This window comes from Macaca nemestrina, chromosome 7, assembly GCF_043159975.1.
Source record: "Macaca nemestrina isolate mMacNem1 chromosome 7, mMacNem.hap1, whole genome shotgun sequence".
In the NCBI taxonomy this organism is placed as follows: domain Eukaryota; kingdom Metazoa; phylum Chordata; class Mammalia; order Primates; family Cercopithecidae; genus Macaca; species Macaca nemestrina.
Window position 1 is genome coordinate 157,016,969 of NC_092131.1, and position 26,106 is coordinate 157,043,074.

General features: G+C 45.8%; 1 protein-coding gene across 2 annotated transcripts in view; it reads right to left on the bottom strand.

The window, feature by feature from the left end:
* Positions 1-19,041: 19,041 nt before the first annotated feature.
* The window catches only part of LOC105491132 (sorbitol dehydrogenase), a 43,375-nt gene continuing 36,310 nt past the window's right edge, over positions 19,042-26,106 (bottom strand). For both annotated transcript variants that reach the window (XM_011757294.3, XM_011757298.2), the window contains 4 exons: positions 24,118-24,183; positions 23,315-23,490; positions 20,263-20,384; positions 19,042-19,340 (listed from right to left, as the gene is read on the bottom strand). In XM_011757294.3, the coding sequence (XP_011755596.2) occupies positions 19,175-19,340; positions 20,263-20,384; positions 23,315-23,490; positions 24,118-24,183 (530 nt within the window). In that variant the 3' untranslated portion in view covers positions 19,042-19,174. The remainder of the gene's footprint in view (positions 19,341-20,262; positions 20,385-23,314; positions 23,491-24,117; positions 24,184-26,106) is intronic.

The following is a 26,106-nucleotide window of genomic DNA, read 5'->3' on the forward strand; positions in this document are numbered from 1 at the left end:
GGGTCATACAGTTCTCCATCCAGTAGGACCTGTGGAGGGAGAGTTTCAGACCAGGTTTGTCTTCTCATTGGCCCCACTCTACCTCTTCAGCCAGGCCAAATGCCTCTGGTTCCCAACCTCCTATGTTGAAGGTATCTCTCTGACAAGGCTGGAAGAGCACCAATCAGAAGTCAAGAGACCTGGATTCTAGCACCCAATTTATCTGTAAATAGCTATGGAGGGAAATCCCTTAACTCCTCTGGGCCTCTTCCTCATTTATTCAAATGTCTGTGAGATTATTGGGGAGTCAACAATATTGACCCAGACAATTATGCAGATGACAAAAGGCAGGAGACTATGTTCTACAGTTGCAGTGCATGATGATTATGAGTCCACCTGTTTATCAACAGAATCATTCCTGCAGCCCTCCAGCCTTCCTGCCCTTACTAGGTGCACAACCAGTCAGTAATCCTGAACTCCAGCCTCTTCAGTCTCAGCCTTAGCTTTACTCCCAAATCTGACCCTGCAGTTCCTCCCTATGTCTTTCTAAAAACTGTGCAAAATATTCATTCTATCTTCATTCACCCATCCTTGCTAGACTTGAGAATGGCATTAACATGGCTATCACGATTATCCATAACACTCTGCTTAGCCTGACTTCCCTGCCATGCTGAGGATCTCCCAAAGACTTTGTCATCACCAAAGATGTATCCCCAGCCAACTCTTGCCCAAACCCCAGGCAATGCCAAGTGTATGTCCAGCTGGATAGAGGGACATACTGCCATTATCTTGAGTCAGTTCAGATGGCACTCAGCCTGTCTAGCCTCAGTCCTGACTCCACACACCAGTCAGGTTGTAGATGTCAGCCCTAAGCATGTATTCATGTGATCTGACTGCTCTAACCCTGCACACATTCCCAGAAAGCCACCAAATGAGAGGGATAAAAGTCAAGGACTTGCAGAGACATTACAAGTGTCTTCAGTCTCAGCACATGCCTGGATGCTAACCTGGTCCTACCCTTCCTGAGGCTTTGTGACCAACTCTTTGAGAAGTGGGCTAGAAGGCAGGATCAGGCAGCTATTGGGTGATCCCTTGGGTTGAGAAAGCGAGGTCATTGCATAAGTATGTGTCAGGGAGGGATTAGACTGAAAAATGTGCAAACAAGGGAGGCTACAAAAATGTCCCAGAGAAAGATGGAAGATGAGTCAGAGGGAATTCATGGAAATGATCATATAAATAGTGCAAAGGAAAGCAAATCTTCCCTGCTCTGGGTTACAGAGATGTTGGTCTCAGGCTTTGGGACAAAGCCCAATCCAAACCCTGCCTCCCAGGAATAGGGATGAAGATGAGAATGAAACAGGATGGACAAGGAATCGGGTGGGATTGGATGGTGATGGGATTGTGGGTGGAGAAGAGGAGGACAAGCAAGAGATTGGATGGAAGGGCTTTGGGGCCTGGGGGAAAAGGAGTGGATGAGGACAGAAGGGGCTAAAGCTGAGTTCTGTAGGAGAAGAATGAAGGTTGGATCTTTGCCTCTTTTTCCAACTTCCCAGCCCCAACTTCTGCCTCAACTGAAAGAGAAGAACATTGCTAAGGTGTGGCATAATTCCTGTCTACTGATTAAGAATTTTTGTTTTGTTTACACATGTACACACACATGCTGTATTTCAGTACATGTTATGACTGAATCATAGTTCATGTACTGTCCTGACGTTAACTTTTTTGCTTAGAAATAGGTCTAAATATATATATGTATATATTTTTGAAGGGGAGAGTATCCATCACCTCAAACATTCATCCTTTGTGTTACAAACAATCCAATTATACTTTTTCAGTTATCTTTAAATGCACAATTAAATTATTTTGTATTATAGTCCCTCTGCTGTGTTAGTAAATACTATGTCTTATTCATTCTTTCTATTTTTGTACCCATTAACCACCCCCACTTCCCCCGACACCCTCGACGCTGGTAACCATTGTTCTATTCTCTATCTCCATGAGTCCAATTGTTTTGATTTTTAGATCCCACAAAGAAGTAAGAACATGCAATATTTGGCTTTCTGTGCTTGGCTTATTTCACTTAACATAACGCTCTTCAGGTCCATCCATATTGTTGTAAATGACAGGATCTCATTCTTTTTTTATGACTGAATAGCTCTCCATTTTTTCTTTATCCACTCATCTGTTTATGGACATTTAGCTTGCTTCCAAATCTTGGCTATTGTGAACAGTGCTGCAATAAACCTGGGAGTGCAGATATGTCTTCATTTATGAAGAAATTTTGAGTAAGAGGAGCCAATCCAGCATAGTACTTAAGAGTGAGGGCTCTTAAGTCAAACTGGGTTTGAGTCCTAGCTGGGTGACCTTGAGAAAACAAAGAAAACTCTCAGGGCCTCAATTTGCTCCTTCATAAAATGGGGATAACGTGAGTACCTGCCTCACAGGGTTTGGGAAGATCTAATGACAGAATTCAATTCAACAAATATGTGTTGAGCATCTGTTATGTCCCAGGCACAGGCACAGCTTCTAGGTAACTGAAATGTTAGTGGAAGGAAACAGACAATGAATAAGATAGAAGGAAGAGGAAGAGGAAGGGAAGAAGGAGGTCACAGGTCACAAGTGCTTTGAAGATAATAAAACTATGACATGACAGTGACACTAAGGGGACCCCTTTAGATAATTAGAGAAGCCCTCTAAGACGATGACAACAAAACGATGACAATTAATGCATACAGAGCTTGCTGTGTGCCCAGTGCTGTCATAAGTACTTGAAATGCATTAACTCACTTAATCCTTAGAATAACCACAATCCCCATTTTACAGATAAGGGATACTGAAGCACGAAGAGCCTTAAACAACTTGCTCAAAGTTATCTAGAATGTAAGCGAGAAGACAGACTAGGTTTTTCTTTTTTTGGAGACAGGGTCTCGCTCTGCCACTTAGGCTGGAGTGCAGTGGTATGATCATAGCTCACTGTAACCTTGAACTCCTGAGCTCAAGCGATCCTCCTGCCTCAGTCTCCCCAGTAGTTGAGACTACAGGCATGCGCTACCATACCTAGTTAATTTTAAAGTTTTTTGTAGAGATGGGCTACTCACTATACTGCCCAGACTAGTCTCGAACTGCTGAGCTCAAGCAGATCTTCCCACTTTGGGAGGAGACTAGATTTGAACCCAGAAAGTTCAACCAGAGATTATGCCCTTAACTACCACTTTATCCTGCCACTTAAAAGCAGGCTGCAAGCGTTCAGGTGAAGTTAATGTATGGAAAGCCCTTAATTGTGCCTGGCACCTAGTAATATTGTTAGGAGTATCACCTATCAGTAAGAGAAGCTGAAGCTCTGAAGGCAGAGCTCCATAGTCTGAGGAGTTTGCGGTTTGTGGGGCTTGAGTAATGGTAAGTGACTTGTTTCTAGTCCAGATTTATCCCCTATCTGATCATCCCTCCTTCTCATTTCCCCAGCTTCCCGCTCACTTTCTTGTGTCCCACTAGGTTCTGGCTCTGTGAAGCCAGGAGGAGGCCTGCTCTAACCCCCAGGGACACACTCCCCAGCCACCCCGATCATGTGGAAGTCAATCCACCCTGACCTTGCATGGCGTGGAAAATTACCAAGTGACCACCTCCCTGTCTTGACCCCAGGGAGCTATAAATTTCCTGGGAAGTGTCTCCCTGATTTCACAGGAATTCTTATCCTCTCTGGACAGTAACCTCAGATGAAATGTAACGTGAAGGCCCCACCTTTTCTAAGAGTGAGAGGCTGGCAGTGATAATTTAGGAAAGGCTGCCCAAAATGCACTGGATGCTGGAATCAGGGGACCTGAGTTTTGTTTCCAGCATTACTGCTCAAATCACCAAGTAATCTGAGGAAAGTCACCTGAGTTTTATGGGCCTCTATTTGTCTTACCAAGAAAATAAAAGAATTAGGCTGACCAGGCACAGTGGCTCACGTCTGTAATCCCAGCACTTTGGGAGGCCAAGGCAGGTGGATTACTTGAGGCCAGGAGTTCGAGATCAGCCTGGTCAACATGGGGAAACCCTGTCTCTACTAAAAATACAAAAATTAGCCAGGTGTGGTGGCAGGTGCCTGTGATCCCAGCTACTCAGGTGGTAGAGGCACAAGAATCTCTTGAACCTGGGAGGTAGAGGTTGCAGTGAGCTGAGATTGCACCACTGCACTCCAGCCTGAGTGACAGAGTGAGACCCTGTCTCAAAAAAAACAAAAACAAAAAACAAACAAAAAAAAGGATTAGGCTAAGACCCCTTCTAGACCTGAAACTTCACTCTTCCCTTCTGCACTCGGTGTCTCAAACGGATAGAAGAAAACAGTTTCCTTGGCCTCTCAACCAAGGTTAAATTGTCTGGGGTAGGAACTAATATTTACAGGTTTACTTTGAGTTGGGTCCCGTAACACATTTACATACATTGCCTCACTTAATCCTCACAATAACTCTCTGGAGAAGGTATTACTGCCTCCATTATATAGATGAGGCATGTGGGACTCAGAGTCCATCACCCACAGGCATTAAGCTAGTAACAGGCAAAATAAGGGTTTGAATCCTATGATATCTCAGCATCTCCGCTCTTTGTATCCTGATGCCTCTAAAGGTATAAGCAACCAAGCATTTTCATAATATATTTTCCATTGTTAATTGTTCTGATGGTATTTATTGAACAACTGCTGTGCACACAGATCATACTAGATCCCACAGGGTCCAGAAGAAAAGCAAAACATACTTCCTGCCCTCCAGGAGCCAAAAACCAATCCAACTCTGGGGAGAAAGTACAGTAACTCATCACACCGGCAAGCACAATGCTTGCTCAATGTTCCTCTTTCCTTCTATCCTGTAAGCCCCGTAGAGGGCAGGACTTCTGCCTATAGTTCACTGTCATTTTTCCCCTGCCTGGTAAAGTGCCAGACAGAGAGCACATTCTCATGGGATAGTTCAGGAATACATTACACTATGTGATAAGCAACTGATTAAATGCTAAGATGAATGGATTCAGAAAGGGAATTCAGAAAAGGTCCTTGCAAGAGGAGGATTTTGAGCTTAACCGTGAAGGATAAAGAAGGTCCAGGTACACATTCATTACTGGGCTGGAGCACTCATCCTGCTGATTGAACTACATTCCTCTTCCACAGCCAGACCCTACAGATGGCATCTTTTGAAGGAAAGGGCATCTTTGGATTCCTCTTACCTTTGGATCTGCCAACACCCAGTGTGACATGGAAACAACACCCACTGTTGTTCTGGAAAACAAGAGCCTCACCTCGTCAGGATTCAGAAGAGGCTGACATCTTCGGAAGGCATAAGCTTTGGGGAATGTGCTGGAGTGGTCCCAGATGGGGAAGGGAGGCATTTAGGGCTGAGTTCTCTGGGGGACAGGAAGTCCATTACCTGGAGTGATTGAAGCAGGGGGTAGGCAAAGGAATAGTAATGAAGATTTCCTCTGTGTCAGACCCAAGCTCTGGTTTCCTAATAGCTCTCTCTTGTAATTCTCTTGGCAACCCGAGGAAGCCATAATTGTCTGGATGTCCAACAATCAGAGAATGATTAAGTAAACTACACAATGAAATGGAATATTATATAACCATGTGCGATGAAAATTATTAGATGAGCAATCTTGTATTCAGGAAGTTTGGCAAAATGTCTCAAGAGTCTTAAAAGGTTTGTTCTACTAATTCCTTTTGTAGGAACCTGTCCTAGGAAAATAACCAGGAATCCAGACAAATATTTACTTTTATAGATGAAAACTCACCAAAATGGTAAGAGTGGGTATTTCTAGGTGATGATATATTTGATTTTATTTTTCTTTTTATACTTTTGTACATTGTTCAAAAATACAAAATATTCATAATAAGAAATAAAAAATACACATGAAAAGTTTGTTTTAAGAGCTGGGTATGGTGACTCACACCTGTAATCCCAGCACTTTGGGAGGCCGATGTGGGAGGACTACTTGGGAAGAGGAGCTTGAGACTAGCCTTGGCAACACAGCGAGACTCTCTCTTTACAAAAAAAATAAAATAATTAGTTAGGTGTGATGGCGTGCACCTGTGGTCCCAGCTACTCAGGAGGCTGAGGTTGGAGGATAGCTTGAAACCAGGAACTTGAGGCTGCAGTGACCTATGATGATGCCAATGCACTGCAGCCTGAGTGAAAAAGTGAGACCTTGTCTTAAAGATTCCAATCCAAACAAAAGTCTTTTTGGAAAAACTATAATTACAAATATTTTAAAAGCACATAAGAATGGATAAGGGTGTCCCAGTGCAGTGGCTCACACCTGTAATCCCAGCACCTTGAAAGGCCAAGGTGGGTGGATCACTTGAGGTCAGGAGTTCAAGACCATCTTGGGCAACATGTTGAAACCCTGTCTCTACTAAAAATACAAAAATTAGCTCGGTGTGGTGGCATGCACCTGCAGTCCCAGCTAGTTGGGATGCTGAGGGGGGAGAATGGCTTGAGCCCAGGAGACGGAGGTTGCAGTGAGCCAAGATCAGGCCAACTGCACTCCAGCCCGGGCGACAGAGTCACACCATGTCTCAAGAAAAAAAAAAAGAAGAAGAAGAAAAAGAAGATTTATCGTTAAGTAGAAATAGTATTTCTATTTCTACTGTATACAGATAAAAGTTATATCTGTATTTTGATTGTGACTATGAAAATGTTTACTTATATGTCATTAAGTAGAAATTGTCCTATTTCTACTGTATACAGATACAAATTGTATCTGTATTTTGATTGTGACTGAAAATATTTACTTATAAATTGTTAACAGTATGTCTAGGGGTGGAGTAGAACTAAGAGTGACTTTTATTTTCCGTGTTACACATCTCTGAGATTTTAAAATAACAAGTATTACTTCTTTCATAATCATGGATTAACAGTAGAGATTTTTAAGATTATGATTACACACGCACGAAGACTGGAGGCAATCGAGAAAAATCCAAAGTTGATGTGTTACAGTGATGGCTGTTGTCACAATCAAACTTTTGTTGCTTTTTAATTATGATGATTGTGTCAAAACAAATTTAAAAGATCAGCGTTTTGCCATCAAAAGGAAAAGAGAAGCCAATGAAGGAAAAAACAATGGGACAAATACTGAAGAACAAATCTCCAACTCAGTATCATTTATTCTGAAAGAAAAAGGGAAAAATATTTTTGCCTACCCCCAAGGAAGCATAGGAGTGATGCTTGATAATTGTGTTAATATCCTTCAGCATAATGGTCCCACTTCTAAGAATCCTATAGAAAAATTTGCACTTATATGGAAAGATTTATGTACAAGGAAATTCATTGATTTATAATAGCAAAATATTGGAAGAAACCTAAACACCCAATAACAGGAGAATGATGAATGATGCATGATGATACATGGTGCATCCATACAACAGATGCTATGTTATGTGCAATGGCTGTTATGTTATATACATCCACTCAATAGGTTGGCATGAAAAGGAATAAATATGGTTTACATTTACTGACATGGAAATATATACGGTAATTCCTTGGTATCCATGGGGGATTGGTTCCAGGACCCCCTAAGGATACCAAAATCTGTAGATACCCTTATATAAAATGGTGTAGTATTTGCATACAACCTACATACATTCTTCCATATATTTTAATCATCTCTAGATTACTTGCAACACCTCATATGACACCAACACATCACTTCATTTGTGTGGATTCAACATAATACTCAGTGCGCAGCAAATCCAAGTTTTTCTTTTTGGAACTTGGTGGAATTTTTTTCTGAATATTTTCAATTCTCAATTGGTTAAACCCATGGTTGCAGAACCCATAGATATGAAGGGCCTACTGTATAACCAAGATATAATCCCATTTTTGTAAAATTAAATTAATGTGTATGTATATGTATGTATGTGTAGTGTGTGTGTGTATATATATTATATATATATGTGTGTGTATATATATAGAGAGAGCATATATGTGTGGGTATAGTGTTTGGGGTATGTCTGCAAGGATATAGTCTAAATTGTTAGCAATGGAGTCCTCTAGGAAAATGGGGTTTGAGGTAAGGTAGGGACTTTTTATTTTTACCTGAGTTAAAACCTCATTATAGAAGACAGCAAATAATTAGCAATGCCAAGAATACCAGCATAGAAAGTCTAAATAGAGCCAAATTAAACAGAGTTGATCATAATGCAAAAAGAAAAATCCCTGATGGGTATAGCAGCTAAACAAAGAGAATACAAGATACAAGGGCAACAGGGTGACCAAGAATATCATGAAGAAAATAGAGAGTCATTGTGGTTGAGGGAATGGCTTTTGGAGCAACCAGCCTGGTGCTCAAATCCTGACATGTCAATTATCTTTATTTGGGTTCCATTACTACTATGAGCCTCAATTTCCTGCCAAATGTGAGGGTAAAATGAGATGATGTTTGTAAAGCGAATGTGAGAGTAAAATGAGATAATGTTTGTAAAGTTCAGACAGCAATATGATCCTCCACATTTCTCTACATATCTACTTCCCAATTCTGAATTCAGAGATGAGATCAAATAAGATAATACAAGTGTGGGTGTAGTATTTGTGAGTGGTTACAGGCGGCTAAGAAAGAGATATTTTAAGAGGCTAGAATAAGATGTCTTTGGACATTATTTCTCAAGCCTTAGAAAAGAGAACAGTTTGGCCGGGCGCGGTGCCTCGTGCCTGTAATCCTAGCACTTTGGGACGCTGAGGCAGGCGGATTGCCTGATCTCAGGAGTTTGAGACCAGTCTGGGCAACACTGTGAAACCCCGTCTCTACTAAAATACAAAAAATTAGCCAGGCGTGGTGGCGCGCACCTGTAGTCCCAGTTATTCGGGAGGCTGAGGAAGGAAAATTGCTTGAACCTGGGAGGCAGAGGTTACAGTGAGCCGAAATCATGCCACTGCACTCCAGTCTGGGTGACAGAACGAGGCTCCATCTCCAAAAAAGAAAAGGAAAGAAAAGAAAAGAGAACAGTTTGAAAGCAAAGTCGCACTTCCTAAAGGAAAATAAATTAGCAACATAATAAACCCAAGTTTATTTTTCCCCTTTGGAAGAATATTTGAAGAAATGGAAGGCTTGAGAGAATTAGCTACACGAGTCCTCAGGTGCAGAGCTAATCATTACGAACTGTGGGGACATGCACACGGAGAAGCGATTGGAAAGACTGGCTGGGACATGTCAAGTGGCATGAGGTCTGATTAAACAGTGTTATCAGATACAATACTGTAAGAACTACCTACGAGGTAAACAGCGAGGTTCAGCAGCTTTTAGACAGGGATATAATACCACAGGGTGAGTAAGGCTGGAGGAGAAAACACTCACATCTACATTTCCTTAAAACAAAGTCAAAAGATAATCTACTTGTTAATAGATATCAATAGCAGGAATGATAAAAATTAGTGTATTAAAACTTCGTGGTTTTTGTTGTTGTTGTTGTTGTTGAGACAGAGTCTAGCTCTGTTGCCCAGGCTGGAGTGCAGTGGCGTGATCTTGATCGCGGCTCACTGCAACCTCTGCCTCCTGGGTTCAAGGGATTCTCCTGCCTCAGCCTCCCAAGTAACTGGGATTACAGGTGCGCACCACCACACCCAGCTAATTTTTGTATTTTTAGTAGAAACGGGGTTTCACCATATTGGCCAGGCTGGTCTTAAGCTCCTGACCTCAAGTGATCCTCCCACCTTGGCCTCCCAAAGTGCTGGGATTATAGGTGTGAGCTACTGCACCCAGCCAAAAAATAGTCTGTTAAAGTTTCTTAAGGTAAAACCAGTTGAAAAACTAGAAAGATAAAATAATGTTTCCTTCTGACCTAATTTAAAAGGACCCAGGAAACAAAGTCCTCTACAGAAATCGCAGGGGGTGATACAGAGGGGAAGAAAGCAAATGAAGGAAGTAATAAAGGTACATCCAAGGCAGGATGGACGTGCAGGCATCATAGTCACAGCCATAAACCAGATGAACTCCTCAGAAAAGTGGAAGGCTTGTAATCTTGATTCAAAAACAAAACTCAGTGACTCAGAGTCCACAAAACATGACTAAAACCAAAAATACAGGCACACAACCTAAAAGGAGGTGCCAAGGACTGCCCTACTGTGGGCAGTTAGTCTGCTGACCATCACATCAAGTAGATGGTTAGTAGAAAGACTGAGCGCTAGTGAAAGGAAGCAGCTGGCTTCTCGGAAGCAGTGTTTTTGGGATCTGTTTTACTGTCCTCCCACGGTCCTTGAGGCCTCATAACAAACCTGCGCGGTCTATGGTATCGCAGATCGCCCTGCCCAGGCTGCCCAGGGGTCCGCTAGGGTTGTAGTGGTGAGTGGGTGCTTCCCTCCCTTCCACTGCTCCTAGGAAATGGCTGTAGTCAAGGGCTTTCTGGAAACGAAAAGGTTGCAGCTGAGCCTGAAAGCCACAGCGAAGTGTGACATTCTTATTAATTTTTCTTAACTTACAAAAATGATACATGAACATGCTTTTTAAAAATTTTTCAAATTATAGAGGAATTTATACAGTAAAAAATGAAAGTCCTCCTGTCCCCAACCACCCCGCTGGGCAAACAACACAAAACCCCAAAGTCTTTTCCTCCAGAGCTAACTGCTATTAATGGTTTGAGGTCCATCAGCCTGGACGTTATTTTCTGCACATATTCAAGTGTATGTATGTAGGAAGTAGGCGGGATCTGGGGCAAATCATTTAATCCCTCTGTACGTCAGTTTTCTCAGCTTTAAAATGGGGACAATGATATTACTCTCATAGGGTCATTTCGAGGGTTATGAGTTAAGATATTTGATATTCTCAGAATAGTGTCTGGCCTATAGTGGGCACCCAGTTCAGCTGTTGTGATTCATTCCTTATTCTTGGTCACAGAAGCTTAGCATTCTGTTGTAGCGATGATAACAATTCTGAGAGGTTTCACCAACTCCTACCTGGATACTCAAGAACATACACAAGGCCGGGTGTGGTGGCTCACGCCTGCAATCCCAGCTACTTGGGAGGCTGAGGCAGGAGGATTGCTTGAACCTGGGAGGAAGAGGTTGCAGTGAGCTGAGATCGTACCACTGCACTCCCGCCTGGGCAACAGAGCAAGACTGCTCTGTCTCAAAAAAAAAAAAAACCAAAAAACATACACACTATTAGCTCTCCTAAAATTAATGGGTTGAGGACCCTGGCCCAGAACTCAGAACTCTGCCTCTGGTCCGGTATTGTTTTCACCACACCACAGGGTCCCCCACAATTCCCCCTTAAAAGCCGAAACTGTCTGGATGGAGCAATGGGTCCTACTCCTTGTCCCTCAGTGAGGTCCAGCTCAGTTGTCTTATTTGGACCCTAGGCTGTCTCTGGTGGGTTTCTGGGGCGGGGGGCTCTAGGCCAGGTGAGCCCTCCTCTTGCTGCAGTCTCTGCACGTGCCCCTCCTGATCCTTGAGGTTTAACTTCCCCTTCCACACAGTGAGTCACTGCGTGTTGAGACTGCCGGCCTGAGGATTCCCAGCTGCTCTGGGTTTAGCTCAGGCTAATGGGCAGGATGGAAATGACTGGGAGCTGGGAGTGAGGTCTGGTTGCTTATCGGGCTACAGACATTTTCAGAGCTACTTTTACATGCCAGGCACTGTGCCAGCCATTTAGGGACACCTCCAAAATGTAAGTATGAGACTTGGTCATGGCTTCTACCCCTAGAAATATTTTTATCCCAAATAACACTGTTACTGGGCCAAAAGATATATCAGGAGTTCAAGACTTTAGTTTCCTGAAATTGCCAGGTCAGGCACAAGGGGAAGGGACTCCTGGATATTGACTAACTTGGGTAGGCCTAGCCAGGAGAAAGACAGCAACGTGTGTTCTGTACTTTCTGTCCATGTGAACAAACCGCCCAGGGCTCCTGGGTCCAGTGGCTCTTCGGGGGCAGGGGGCATTGGGGGAGCAGAGCAGGCCGGTTAGAGGCAGCTCCTACGTCTGACACCTGGTTCCTCTCCTCCTCTCTGCCTGGCCTCCGGGTCTGCTGTCATCTCTCTTTCCCTGGCAGGTTTGTGGAATTGCTGACAATGCTGGGTCAAGGCCAGGCTGAGGCCTTTTCTGCCACCCTGGGAACTCCTCCCATACCTTCAAGCACCTTTGCAGACTCAGGGCTCAGAGCTGAAAAGTCTTGAGGGTCATTCATCCTACTCATTTAACAGGTCAAGAGAGAAAATGTGGTGAGACAAGGGCAGGGGCAGAAGCACTTAATAAGCATAATCAGAGTGCCATTCATCAGGGGAAGAACATCAAGGTTCTTTATTCTGTCCCTACGACAAGCCTGAGGCTTCTTTTATTTTTCCCACTTAAAGGATGAGGAACCTGAAGCTTGAAGGAGTCAAGTGAGTTGCTCAAGGTCATCAGGAAGCAGAGTAGCCTAACGTGTACTCACCGATTTCTTACTATTGGGAGCCCAAGACATCTACACAACCCACTGGTCTCTTCCTGTACAGGTGCCTCTTCCAAATGCAGGTGAGCTGTCCTCCAGTCCGCCACAGGCCCGTGGCCAGATATGGACTGGATGACAGAAACTTCCCCCGCCAGCCACCTTGGCAATGTCTGTCTTCCCTTCAGAAGCCTCGTTCCTTCTGGAACCCCATTCCGGAGGAAGGCAGCATGGCAGGAGCAAGGGCCTTCCTCAGGTCCTAGTTTTGTTGGGCATTCAGCAAGGTGTGGGGATTTAGTGTGTGGTACACGGGAAGGCAAGTTGGGGTTGGCCCAGGAGAGCTCTGGCTGGAGCCTGTCTGTCCCTGTGCTATGCTGAAAGCCCAGCTGCTCCCCAGAACCAGCAGCCCCAGCCCCCAAAGGCCAGAGCTCAGTCACTTTCTTCCGTCTGCCCTGGATGACTAATTCCTTGCCTCCCAGCGTTTTCCGCGTTCACTTCCTCACAGATCACGTATTGGACTCCTTCTGCTTACTGATAACAGTTTCTCCAGAAGTTCCTGAGAGTCACCAAACCTTAATAGTCAGCGCTGGCAGCCCTATCCCATCATCTCACATGATGGGTGACAAGAGATATGATTGCCTTTGGTATTCCTGAAAGCAGATAGTGCGAATATGCAAGAGCACTCAAAAATCTACACAGTATTGTTAAGCTATATAAGCACAGCGTTAAATACACATATGTGCCCACAGAATGAAACAGCAATGTGACGGATGCTTTCAAATCACTCAGAAGGCAAAGTTCCTTAAGGGTTCTACGAGCTGCCAAGTCTCTTGGGGTCTGAGCATCTAAGATCTGCGTATTAACACCTGCTCTGGGTTGAGTTTGTCCCCACCAAAACTCATGTTGAAATTTGGTCCCCAGTGTGGCAGGGTTGGGAGCCAGGGCCTAATGGGAGGTGCTTGGGTCATAAGGACAGATTCCTCCTGAATGGCTTGGTGCCATTCTCAAGGTAAAGAGTTCTCACTCTGGCAAGACTGGATTAATTCTCTCAGGTATGGATTAGATCCACAAGAGTGGGTTGTTACAAAGCCAGGACGTTCCTTGAGTTTGGCCTCTTCACACGTGTCTGCTTCCCCTTTGACTTTTTCTGCAATGTTATGGTGTAGCACAAAAGCCCTTACCAGAAGCCAGGCCATGCCCTTAAACTTTCCAGCCCGCAAAACTGTGAGCTAAATGAAGCCCTTTATTTGTAAATCACTCAGTCCCACATATTCTGTTATAGTAACACAAAATGGACTAAGCCAGTACCCAATCCAAGTCATTTTATGCCACATGGTTTTGCACCTACTTGGAGAGGTCAGAACCAATAAGGAACATTCTACACACAACACCTTACTTCTTCCTGGTGGCTTGTTAAAGTTTGGTGAATGGGCCGGGCGCAGTGGCTCTTGCCTGTAATCCTAGCACTTTGGGAGGCCGAGGCAAGGGGATTGCTTGAGCTCAGGTGACCAGCCAGGGTAACATAGTGAAACCCATTGTCTACTAAAATATAAAAAGCTAGCCAGGCATGGTGGTGTGTTCCTGTAATCCCAGCTACTCAGGAGGCTGAGACAGGAGAATCGCTTGGATCCGGGATGTGGAGCTTGCAGTGAGCCGAGATCGCGCCACTGCACTCCAGCCTGGGCGACAGGACAACATCCTGTCTCCAAAAAAAAAAAAAAAAAAAAGTTTGGTGAATGGCCTTTCTTTAGAGTTGCAGGAACTCCTGCCCTGAACTTCTCAGTGAAACAGATCTCAATTGGTCTTATGCTCCTCCCTCTCACCCATTTTTTCTTTTGCTGTTTCATTGCTGACAGCATTCAACAGTAATATGCCCCATCTTTATGTATCATAAGAAACACTAATTCTAGGTTATTACAAGCAGAAATATTTTTATCCTGAATAACACTGTTACTGGGCCAAAAGATATATCAGGAGTTCAAGACTTTAGTTTCCTGAAATTGCCAGGTCAGGCACAAGGGGAAGGGCTCCTGGCTATTGACTAACTTGGGTAGGCCTAGCCAGGAGAAAGACAGCAACGTGTGTTCTGTACTTTCTGGGAAGATCCCTGAAGCCATCACGGAGGCTCCCCAACTTCCAAGTCACCCATCTGTTGCTGTGGCAGTGGGAATGGATTACTTAAGGTGAGGGCATTTTGCTTGCTGTAGGTGAGCAAGTTTCATGGGTTCTCTGTGTTGCCTCCCTCTGGCTTCTTCCTCCAGTGCCTTCTCCTCGTGTGCCACAGGGGATCAGGGATTCTCACCTCCTGAGGCCCAGTGGGGAAGAGTGAATGTGGCAGCCTCAAGATGAGCTGAAGCTGCCATTTGCCCAGCCTCTTCCATCCCAGCCATGTCAGTGAGCCCAGGTCTGGTGTAACTATTACAGAATACCTGTAGTAGGGAACTCTGGAAGTGTATTGGGCTGAGGTGGGATTTTCCCTCCCCACAGTGCCCTGAGCAATGGAAGTGGTGAGGGGTGAGGGATCCATGCTGCTGAATTCTGGTTGGCATTGCCCCCTTGTGTAAAATGGGGAGTTGGGGTGGGGCAGCCTCTGCTTGGATTTGGTTGTAAGATAAACCTGGAGGAGAAAAAAAAAGTTTGGTGAACGGTGCCCAGTGTCCCCTGGAATTGAGGTGGAGGGGCAGGGCTAGGGAAGGCTTCCAGTATCAGTTCATTGATTTGGTCTCACTGCTTCACAGTGGCTGAGTCACAGCTCCCTATGAATTCTGTGCCAGTCCTTTACAGGAGCTGTTTGGTGTCACGTCCTGGCAGTAGTCCCGGAGCTAAGAGAGACCACCAATTTTACTAATAAGGAAACTGGGGCCTGGGAAGTTGGCAAAATCTGTCCAAGTTTATGGGTCTAGGTCCCTGCTTTCCCAAGGGTGACCTGAAGCCATAGAGCCAGTGGCTTCATGGCCTTATCCTCAGCAGCCCCTGTGAGCTACCCAAGACCCCAGAGTCCTCCCACATCACACAAGGCCTGGGGCACCCCCAGAGATTTTCTTAGACAGTCTTAATGTCAATACCATGTTTTCTTGTCTAACCAGGTTACCTTAAAAATGTGTGTACCCTTAACCCCAGGTATTTTCATTCTAAAATATAACTTCAAGAAATAACATATTAATAACTTCAGGAAATAATAAGTCAGGAGCACAAAAATATGCAACAAGGGTAGTCATTGCAACTTTATTATTAGAGCAAAACTCTGCAAAGTATCCAAACACTCAAAATACTGCAATTTGCTTTATAAATGATAGTCTATCCATACAATGGGATGTGGTGATTTAAAATAATGATGTGTACAATTATTGACATAGAAAGAAATTTAGCCATTTATTTAATGAAAACAAGCACATTTGTAAAACAGTATCTAGAAGACAAAGGATCCAGTTTCTTCAACGTAACAGTGGCATGTAAACCAAAATGTAGGAGGAACTATAATAAAGAGGCTTAAGAAAGAACAAAAAATTTTAAAAAAGGCTTAATATATCAACCACATGCAATATGTTTAAATCCTGATTCCAGAAAAGCAAGTGTAAAAAAGTACAGTTTTGGCTGGGCATGGTGGCTCATGCCTGTAATCTCAGTGCTTTGGGAAACTGAGGCAGGAAGATTGCTTGAGGCCAGGAGTTCAAGAACACGCTGGGCCACAGTGAGACCTTTTTAAATTTTTTTCTCTACAAAAAGTAGCCAGGCATGGTGGCGCATGCCTATAATCCCAGCTACTCCGGAGGCTGAGACAGGAGGATCACTTGAGCCCAGGAGTTTGATATTGCAGCGAGCGCTGATCAAGACCCTGTCTTTGGGGGAAAAAAAAAAAAAAGTAATTTTTTCTGTTTTTTTAGATTAGGGAAAATACAGCATGGGTTGATTGGGTATTAGCTATTATGAAATTATTATTAGTTTTATCGGGTATAGTAATGGGAATTATTTAATAATTGTGATTTTTTTAAAGTTCTCATCTGTTACGAGTAAAATGAAAAAAGTAAAGCACACTCCCTTAATGTTTACAAATGCATGTACATGTTTTATATGTATAGATTCATGGAAAGGGGCTGCAGGAAGCCCAGGAATTCATTCCTACCACCACCACAACCCACTAAGTGCTCAATCAATACTGATTGTCTCAGTGAATCAGTCCCGGAACCAAGCATGTGAATTCCCCACAAGCTCCGTGACCTTAGAAGCTCCAGCAGCCTCTATGTGCTTTGCCACCAGTGCCTGGCACTTGATTCAGGCTTTCAGTCAACACTGAGGACCCCACCCAGTCAGCAACACCAGTGCTAGTGAGTGAAGAGGTGTCAGGGCGGAGAGCTGGGAAGAACCCTTCAGGCAACCTGGAGGGTAGAAAGCAGCAGACTGCTCCACGGACCCTAACCGAGAAAGGGGACATGTTGGCTCCAGCAATTCCCTCTTGCAGGCCACCTCTGGCTACCGCAGATGCTGGTGTGAAGTCACCTCTGCACTCAGGCACTGGTTCTCTGACATCTTCCCCACCCAGTCTCCCTTGTGTAGCACAGTCCCGCCTCCTCCCTCCTGGCTCCTAGTGTGTGTGCAGGAGGCCTGCTGGGGAGTTGGTAGAGCCAGAGATTAGGAGAAGGGGAGGCAAATAGGATTTACGGGATATTTGCCTTTCCTAAGAACTGTCCTCTGCTCATGATGTCAACCTAGGTTCAAGGTACGGAGGCCAAATAACAGGGAAGCAACGCTGACTATTAGCAGCCAGCTGTGACAGAGGCTGGGTGTGGCTACAGGCGGTGGGGCCTGGTCAGGGTCATCTCTGGGTGGCCTCCTCCACACACGGACTTCCACCTAGGGCTCAGGGAGGAGAAGGATGAAGGGACAGCAGTGAAATGGCTTCGCAAGGAGTGCATAGTCTGCAGGAAGTGCCTCCAAGACACCAGCAGACATTCTCTGGTAGAGCCTCTGCCCCTCACTCCCAGCTTCTTTCTCCTCTTAAAGCCCTGGCTGAAGCAGACACAGAGCTCCTTCCCTGGGCACCTGAAAGTGGGCACAGGGTGTGAGGATGTTCCCACCGAGATTGCTGAGTGCATCTTCTCATCAGTAGGAGCTGCTTGGTGGGGGTGGTGCCATGGGGGCATCCTTTGTCCCCTAGGACTGGACCCCTCTGGCCTATGAGAGGCAGCATGTTGTAAACGATTTGATGCCAGGATTCCTGGGTTCTGTCTAATTCTGGGCCATTGACTAACCCACTGTGTGATCTGCCAAGTCCCTTCCACAATCTGAGCCTCAATTTCCACCCTTGTTAGCCGAAGGGTTGTGTTAAGACAATCTTAAGGTCTCCTCTGGCATTTATATCTTCTTTATCTACAAAATGATTGTGTATGTGACTTGTTGTGAGGATTAGAGATAATTCATGTCAATGAAATTATATTTGGTACAGAAAATATGTCACCTTCAAAAATCCTGGGATCCCTTCCTCCGGGAAATGGGTAACGTAAGTCCATTGCCCACTAAACAGCAGCATGAGTCAGATGCCACTAACAATATTTATTACCCAAAGCAATCTGACAGATTCGGGCACAAGGTCATGGCTTTCCCACGTTACAAGAAAATCAGAACCTCTTCAAACTCACCCTCCACCCACAGTCGAAGTAAGGGATTAAAGGCTACAGCTCAAGCTATGTCATGGCTACTATCTCCTCATTCTTGGTGAATAATCTCCAAGTCACAAGTGGGCATGATGCGATTTGGATCCAAATCTTACCAGAAAAAAAAAACCCACCATTAAAATAAGACAAGTTCATAGAAATCATTTCAACAGAAAGATATCAAGAGCCTTTACTGGCAATGAGAAGAGGAAAGATTTTCTGTTTATAATAACCAGAAAGAAATGGAATTGTCTAATAATCATCAGTTGAGTATGAGCCTAGTAGGGGATGCTAATCTTCCGGGCTGGGAAGTCTTGTGAGCTAACCAGACCCTCCTGGTCTCTGGTGAGGTCAACAGGTAGCAGTTTCCTGGTTGCCTAGTAACAAGGGACCGTGTTTAGGGGTGGGGTGGGGTGAGGTATGTTGGGGAGGGGGGCCTTCACTTGGCAAGTGAAATAACACAATTCTCAGGAGTTGAAAAAGAGGCAATCTTCAAATAGTGCTGAGAAGTCCTCTTACTTTTTCCACATTAGGGGAATGCAAGCTGGTTTAACCTCACATGACACTTCCTTTTTTGTTTGTTTTTTTTCATTTGATTGGTTTGAAAATTATCCTGGATCCAGGAAGGTGATGCCTTTTCTTACTCTCCTTTTATCATCAAACCAAACAGCCAATGTGTCTCTAGAGACATTGCATTCTAAACTGAATGTGCTGACAAGCCTTCATCCCAGACCCTGAGTGGCAGGTTTTCATGAAAATCAGCTTCTGGGCCAGTTAAGTCTTCATGAAGTTATCTTTTCATAACTCAGCCCTCATTCCCCTCCGGGTCAGTAGCAGTGGAACCAGGAAACCCACGGGCCAGATTTCCTTACTCAATGAAGGCACTCCAGGAAGAGTTGCCGGCACCTGCCTGCCAAACTCCGCTCTGCTTGCTGGACTTGGCTCAGCATCAACGGGCCACTCTGGCTACAAGTTCCCCCAAACCATCCCAGATTGTATCTTTAAGGCACACCAATTCCTCTGCGTAAGGACTTCTGTTCATGATGAGTTGTATTAATTATTCTTAACATTCAAAAGAGAAAGTTCTGCATGAAAGCCCACCCCTGTCCAGCCATTGTGCCCTGAGATCCCGATACTGTGCGGATGAGGGCAAAGCCAATAAACATCAGGGATTCTGGTCATTGGGATCACACTTGAGCATGATTTTCAACCCCAATCCCTTTTTAAATGTTTCAAAGGCTTCCAGAGCTTTCTCCAGAGGAAATCTATGGGTGACGAGGGGTTTTATGTTCACAGACTTGGACGCAAGCATCGAAATCGCCACTGGCCACCTGTAAAAGAGCACGAGCATTATATTCAACCTTCAAGAGGAAAGAGCCAGGTGCCCAAAACTACCAAGCACTAGATCAGCTTGGCCATATTATTGATAGCACTGCGGTTCGGCAAAGCCAATTTTACAGGCCAACAACCGAGGAAAGGACCTTATGGCTTATGATTCAGGGGTACAGAGCCTATTTCCAATTTCCCCCACCCCTCGCCCACCCCCTCACTCTGCCATGTCTGCCATGGAGCCTAGAATTCCTGTGGCACGAAGGAACAAGGCACATGGTGGAAGCCACTGGGAAAAGGCAGAGAAGCCGTGGGGAGGCAGCCCAGGACAATCCAGTCACACCCACTAACAGCTCAGCTTTCTGGAAAGCTGGTGCCCTGATGAGGGCATGGAGTTGCAGCCTCTAAAGCTAGGAGTAAGGGACACTGCCGCGGAGTGGGGTCCCAGCCAGAAGGTCCCAGCGGGGGAGAGGGTGGAGCTGCGGAACACCGGTGGGGCAAACTAAGACCCTTTCGCTCCCCAGGGTGGGCCCTAGGGCTCAGGAACGGGAGCCACAGGCCTTGATTTCTTCCTTCTGTCCTTTCTCTTCTTCTTCCCTTTAAAGGGAGAAAATGGAGATCTGGCAACTTAAGAAAATGGGGGGGAAAAAGGGGCCTGGCGGGGATAAACAGCAGACACCCAGTAAGAGCATGCTTCAAAATCCCCTCCTTCCTTCCCTCCATTCATTCTTCTGTCCTTCCCATTCTTTAACTGGGAATGAGTGTTCTCTCTTTGGATCCCTGTTATATCACACAGCTATCAGTGTGGCCAGGGAGTGCCTCCCATGAACAAACAGGCAGAGACTCATGGGCCCAGAGGCTGAGTGGGGCCTGCCCTGGTCTTGCTGGAGGCTGGGCATCCTGGCTCACCCACAGCATACTCACGTGTTGCAGTATCGAAACACGCCCTTGATATCCACCTCCCGGACGGCTGCATGCAGTAGGGGTATGGCGGTCATCTCAGAGCCCAGCCCCACAAGCACCAGGGTCCCACCAGAGCAAGTGGCCTGGAAAAGGAGGTACAAACAAGAAAGCTCAGAAGATAAGAAATGCTGACTTCCCACTTGCAATAACGTAGTATCATCACACAAGTATCTTCTGGTTGCATCAGCTGAGCATCTCAAAATTCCAGAGAATGTGATTCTTGTACAGTGCTGAACTGCTCAACCTGCCAACCAAACTTAACAGAGTGGCAGAGTAAACACTGTTTCCTTTAAACCTTCTGAAAAAATACACTTAACCCACGGAGAACCAGGCACAGTGGGAACGTCTTCCAAAGCTTTACAGATTCGGGACCCAATATTGGCTTCAGCCAGCTCCACAGTCTAAGCACCTGTTCCTCCCGCAGAGCGCCCTCCACAGGCAGCGTTTTCATCAGAGCTGGAAGGAACCGCCGGCCCTCTAAGCTCACGGGTGCTGAGAAAACTATAAACACGAGACAGATGAGTCACTTATATTCTGTGGTTAAAAAAGGCTTTATAGGTGCGTGCAGGCTGGCGGTTAGAAATCGTTTTGTTCCAGAGATGTTTTCCTCAACAGTATGAGCCATAATGGGTTTTGTCTTTCCTTGAATGTTTATCTGCCTTATCAGTTGCCCACTTGGAGTGGGCAATTTCACAGGTGGCTGCGAAATTTCTCCTGAAAATTTCCCCAGAACTCCCTGTGAGTGCCGTGCTTGTTCCAGAGCTTTCTGGGGATCACTGTGCTCAGTGTGGTGAGAGACAGAACAATGGACAATTCAGTCATGCTGGCTGTTCATTATAGTCAGCAGCAAGCATTTATTGGGACCATTCTAGGTGCTAAACAGTGGAACTAGAGAAAGGCACACGCCACAGCCTCCACTTCTGAGATGAAGGATACACCATGGAGAGAGGCCTGCAGTGCCGTGAGCAAGAGGTGAACTCAGGGTGTGAGTGGTGTGGGAGTGACTCCCGGGGCTGCCACTTCAGAGCTGTGGCACCCTGGACGTGCCCTCTCAGCCCATTTTCTAGGGAAACTACTTCCTCATCAGCACTTCCTCTCTACCTGGTGATGAGGAGGAACACCAATTGGCCATCCCAAGCTGCCAAGATGCCAGCAGTTTGCTGACCCCTGGTCAAGGAATGCTGGAACCACCTGGACACTGTCCTGTAGGTATGGCATCTGCACCAAGGATATGACATCAATTCTACCCCAAGGCATCTGCCGCGTCTCATCACAAACACTATCCAGTCAGAACCTGGCAGGACCACGATGCTCAGATATGTCCGTATTTGGTGCAGCCGCCTAGCCTGCTCATTGGCGGGGTGGCCTATAGCATTCTACAGCACCTGTCATGCATGACAGTCCCACTCCCTACGTCAAGAGAGACACTGCTGCAGGTCCGGTGAGGCCCATGGATCACATTCACCTCCATGCTGCCTCAGGTAGCCTGGCAACCAGGCCACCACCATCAACAGCTGGAAATGCCAACTGTTCCAAATGCTCTAAGGACCAGGCACAAGAGGAAGGAGGGACACGTCCTTGAAGTCGCCCAGCTTATACTGCCTCTCTGTGGGGTGGAGGTCACTGACCTGCTAACAACTTGAAGACGGTAGACACGACTTACTCATGTCTTAGCCCTCAAAGTGCCCAGCACAAAGCCTGGCACACGGCAGGTACCCAAGACATACCATGGGTAGATCAGTCACACACAGACCCATTGTTCCTCTCTGAGTTTCAGCGTCTTTTTGCCCCTTCCCCCATGGCGACCACTGCCTGTGACAGTGAAGCAGAGGGCTGGCCGACTCCAGCTGAAACTCAGGACAGTGCCGAGGTGGCACCCGCTCCTCCCTCTCCCCCACTGCTTCCTCAGCTCCTAAGGCCACAGGCAACTTAGTAGAAGGAGGTCTAGGCAGCTCTGCTACTCAGCTTGGTGAGTCAGCCTTCCCTAGAATGTCTCGTGTGATGCGAAGTGCCCTCGTGCATGAATCAGCTGGACTCGGAAGGAAGAAGCCCACGCTACCGTGGAGAAGCAGTCTGGGAGGCGGGGACGGGAGTCCCCTGTGGTGACAGCTGCCTGCGACCCTCCCCAGCCCTGGCCCTGTCCCCCTACCCTAGCATCGTTGTTTGTCCCCTCCTTCCCTTTCTCTCCTAAGCAGCAGGGCAACTCAGGCACTGGGGCCTGGCAGGCCTAGGCCTGGGCGTGACTCGGCTTGCCTCAAACCACAAATCCCTCAACATAAAATGGTAACTGATTTTCAGTTATTGTGTAGATTAGGCATCATGTTTATAAAGTACAGCAGAGAAGCTGGCATGCAGTAGGGCTTGGAACCTGGAAGTTATTCTCTTTCCCCTCTTTTCCTCGTACTTTGATCTGTCAATGCCACTCCCTCCCACCACCTCCAACTTCCTGCCAACTTCCCATAAGTGGTTGGTGGGTCCCTGAGGGGCGAGTCAGGCATTGGCAGCTTATCTGTTCCTAAGTCTTGGAGACAAAACAAGCAGTAGACACCTGTGAACCTGGAAAATAACCTCGCCTTCATGACTAACTGAATGTCACTTTATATCAATGACTAAAAGATTGCAGTTTTCCTCAATAAAATAAGACGGGGATTTCCCACATACAATTAAGGCATCATTCCCTGTTTTTCTTCTTAATCTTTTTACCAAAACTACTGCACTTTTATGATCACGGATATGATCATGAAGCCAACCCCATCCTCAAAGTGTGTGTCCGTAACATTTTTCAAGGCCCATGTATAGCTGTTATCTTGTGTGAACCTCAGATGGCCCAATGAGGATGTAAGGCAAGTTCAAGTACAATCTCCACACTGGAGATAAGAAAACAGAGATAACAAAAGAGGAATCAATCTGGCTTGGGGCTCACACAGCAAGCTGGTAAAGAAGCTTCACTCCCTACTTCTATCTCCTTCACTCCCCTATGCTGATTCCCCAAAGCTGCCCTCAGCTCACTCACGTAGATGCCCGCCTGGATGGAGGCCTCTGCCCCCGTGCACTCGATAGTGACTTCCGGCTTGCACCCCAGCAGACCTTCTACTTTACCGGCGATTTCCTGAGGACTTTCCTTGGAGATCTGGAGGACTAAATCAGCCCCAATCTCCTTGGCTTTGGACAACCGGGGAGCAGACAGGTCTGAAGGTAAAAAAAAAAAAAAAAAAAAAAATTATTTCAAACAGAGAAATCTGATGACTCATTAGGAAGAAAAGAAAATGGAGGTGTAAGATCTGATGGCAAGAAAGCTCTGGTGCAATGGGTGGTGCTGTTGAGCCCAACGCATCCTCTTCACACCAAGCTTGTCCAACCCGCAGCCTGCATGCAGCTCCGGATGGCTTTGAGTATGGCCCAATGCAAATCTGTAAACTCTCTTAAAATAGTATGAGATTAAAATAAAATTTTTTTAAAGTTCATCAGCTATCGTTAGTATTAGTATATTTTATGTGTGGCCCACGACAATTCTTCCAGTGTGGCCCAAGGAAGTCAAAAGATTGGACACCCCTGCTCTATACCCTCATACACTCCCATGTCCACCACACAGCTACACAAACACACCCACACACACACACACTCTCACACAAACTCTCTCTAATAGCTTCTCCTAACACAAAACACACTCGCACACTCTTCTATATCTCCACAATCCATATGACACTACACACTCACCCCCTCCACACCGTCACAGATAACCTCTCCTCACACATACACATACAGTAGGCCCAGCTGTTTCCCCATCAAGGAGACTGAAAGAGAACAAAGCCTTACCAGTCACCACTACTTGAGCTGCTCCCATTGCCTTGGCCACGAGCAAAGAGACCACCCCGATTGGCCCTAAACAAAGCAGAAGACGGAAGATGTTTGTGAAATATTAAACATCTGCTCTCCCACTTGTCCAGGCCATGGACAGGAACCGTATCTTTTGTGTGTCTCTAGCATCTACCCCAGTGCCTGGCATGATAAGACCTTACTGGCTGTTTGTTGAATGCAGAAGTGAATGAATCCATGAAGAATTATTCTCTACATAAAACACGCTCCTAGTGCCGGGTTCTATTTAATCCTCTCAAACCTCAGAGCTAAAAACTTCCCACTTACTCCTGGGCACTAGTGGAGACAATCTCAAAGAACCACAGGATTCAAGGAAACACAAAGTTATTCAGAATATAAGAACTCTTGGAAGGTCTGGACTTGTTCTCCTGTTCTTTCTTTGCCCCGACCTTCGTGAGAACCCATCACACCTCCCCTAGAGAGAGACATATTCTTTTTAGGTGTCCTCTGAGGACCACCTGGAGAGGGTCCTTAAGTGAGCTGGCTCCCTGGGTTGGCCCAGGTGCCCAGATAGCCCCAGGATACTCAGGTATGCAAGGATTTTCCTGAGATACCTGCTTCCCCATAGAATCTGCAAGCTAAGTGACACTGTGGTTTTAATATAAAAATCAGACCCACAGAATGAAAGCAATGCAGAATATCTTTGGGGATTTACTTTTTGTACACACCCCCTGAGAACAATTTTGTGAACTCCCTCAGAAAACAAAACACTGAAAAATAATACCTGAAATGTCCAACAAAGCAAGATTAAAAAACTACACCGCTATTAAAAATTATGCCATAACTCTTTATCTATGGACACGGAAAAATGTTCACAGTAGATTGAATTTTTTTTTTTTTTTTTGGAGACAGTGTTTTGCTCTGTCGCCCAGGCTGGAGTGCAGTGGCGCAATCTCAGCTCACTGCAACCTCCGCCTCCCGGGTTCAAGCGATTCTCTCACCTCAGCCTCCTGAGTAGTGGAGATTACAGGCACCTGCCACCATGCCTGGCTAATTTTTGTATTTAGTAGAGACGAGGTTTCACCATGTTGACCAGGCTGGTCTCACCCTGACCTCAGGTGATCCGCCTGCCTCAGCCTCCCAAAGTGCTAGGATTACAGGCGTGAGCCACCGTGCCCAGTCTGATTTTTTAAAAAGAGTAGGTGAAGGAAGAGTATTTAGCATGGTCTCAGAAAAAAGCTAACGAACTAAAAGATTCTACACCCAAATATTAATAGTGGGTCTCTTGGGCTAATCGGTGACGGGCTTGCAGGTGAATTTCTATGTGTGTGTGTTGGGAACAAGGCATGCATGTATGTGGTATGTGTGACTTATTTTCCTTTTCTATGGTAAAAAGGTACCGGATCCATGCAGATTTTTATAAGAATCTGTCACCTGAGTCCTGCAGTCTGCTAGCCCATTGTGGCAAGTCTATTCTATATCCATCACCCCTCTTAGGAAACCCTGTGATCACTTATTTGGCCTGCCAAAGAAAATCACAAACAAGTATGAGGAACCCCAGATCACACCCACAAGGAGTGTGAGCGTGCTGTCTGGGTCACCAGCAGTTAGAAGCCTAGAATGATTCGGTCTGAGGCTGCTCGGGCCTGTTCCAGATGGCTGGAAACAGGGGATGAGGGGAGGCAGCTAGCTACAACCCTACTGCAGGCAGAGTGCTGGCTCCCAGTGGTGTGGGAGCAAACCACTGCTCACTCCTCCCACTGGCTGGTAGCGGGGTCTGCCTTATTCATAGATGGGACTAGGCCATCACTTTGCTGGTATAATTAGAAAGTTCCAAGAGTTGCCCTTCCCTTTACTATCAAAAATATTTCTCTAAGGTGGAGGTTGCAGTGAGCCAAGATTGCACTGCTGTACTCTAATCTGGGCAACAGAGTGAGACTCTGTCTCAAGAAAAAAAAATTTCCCTAGTTTCCCATCAAGGGTTCAAAA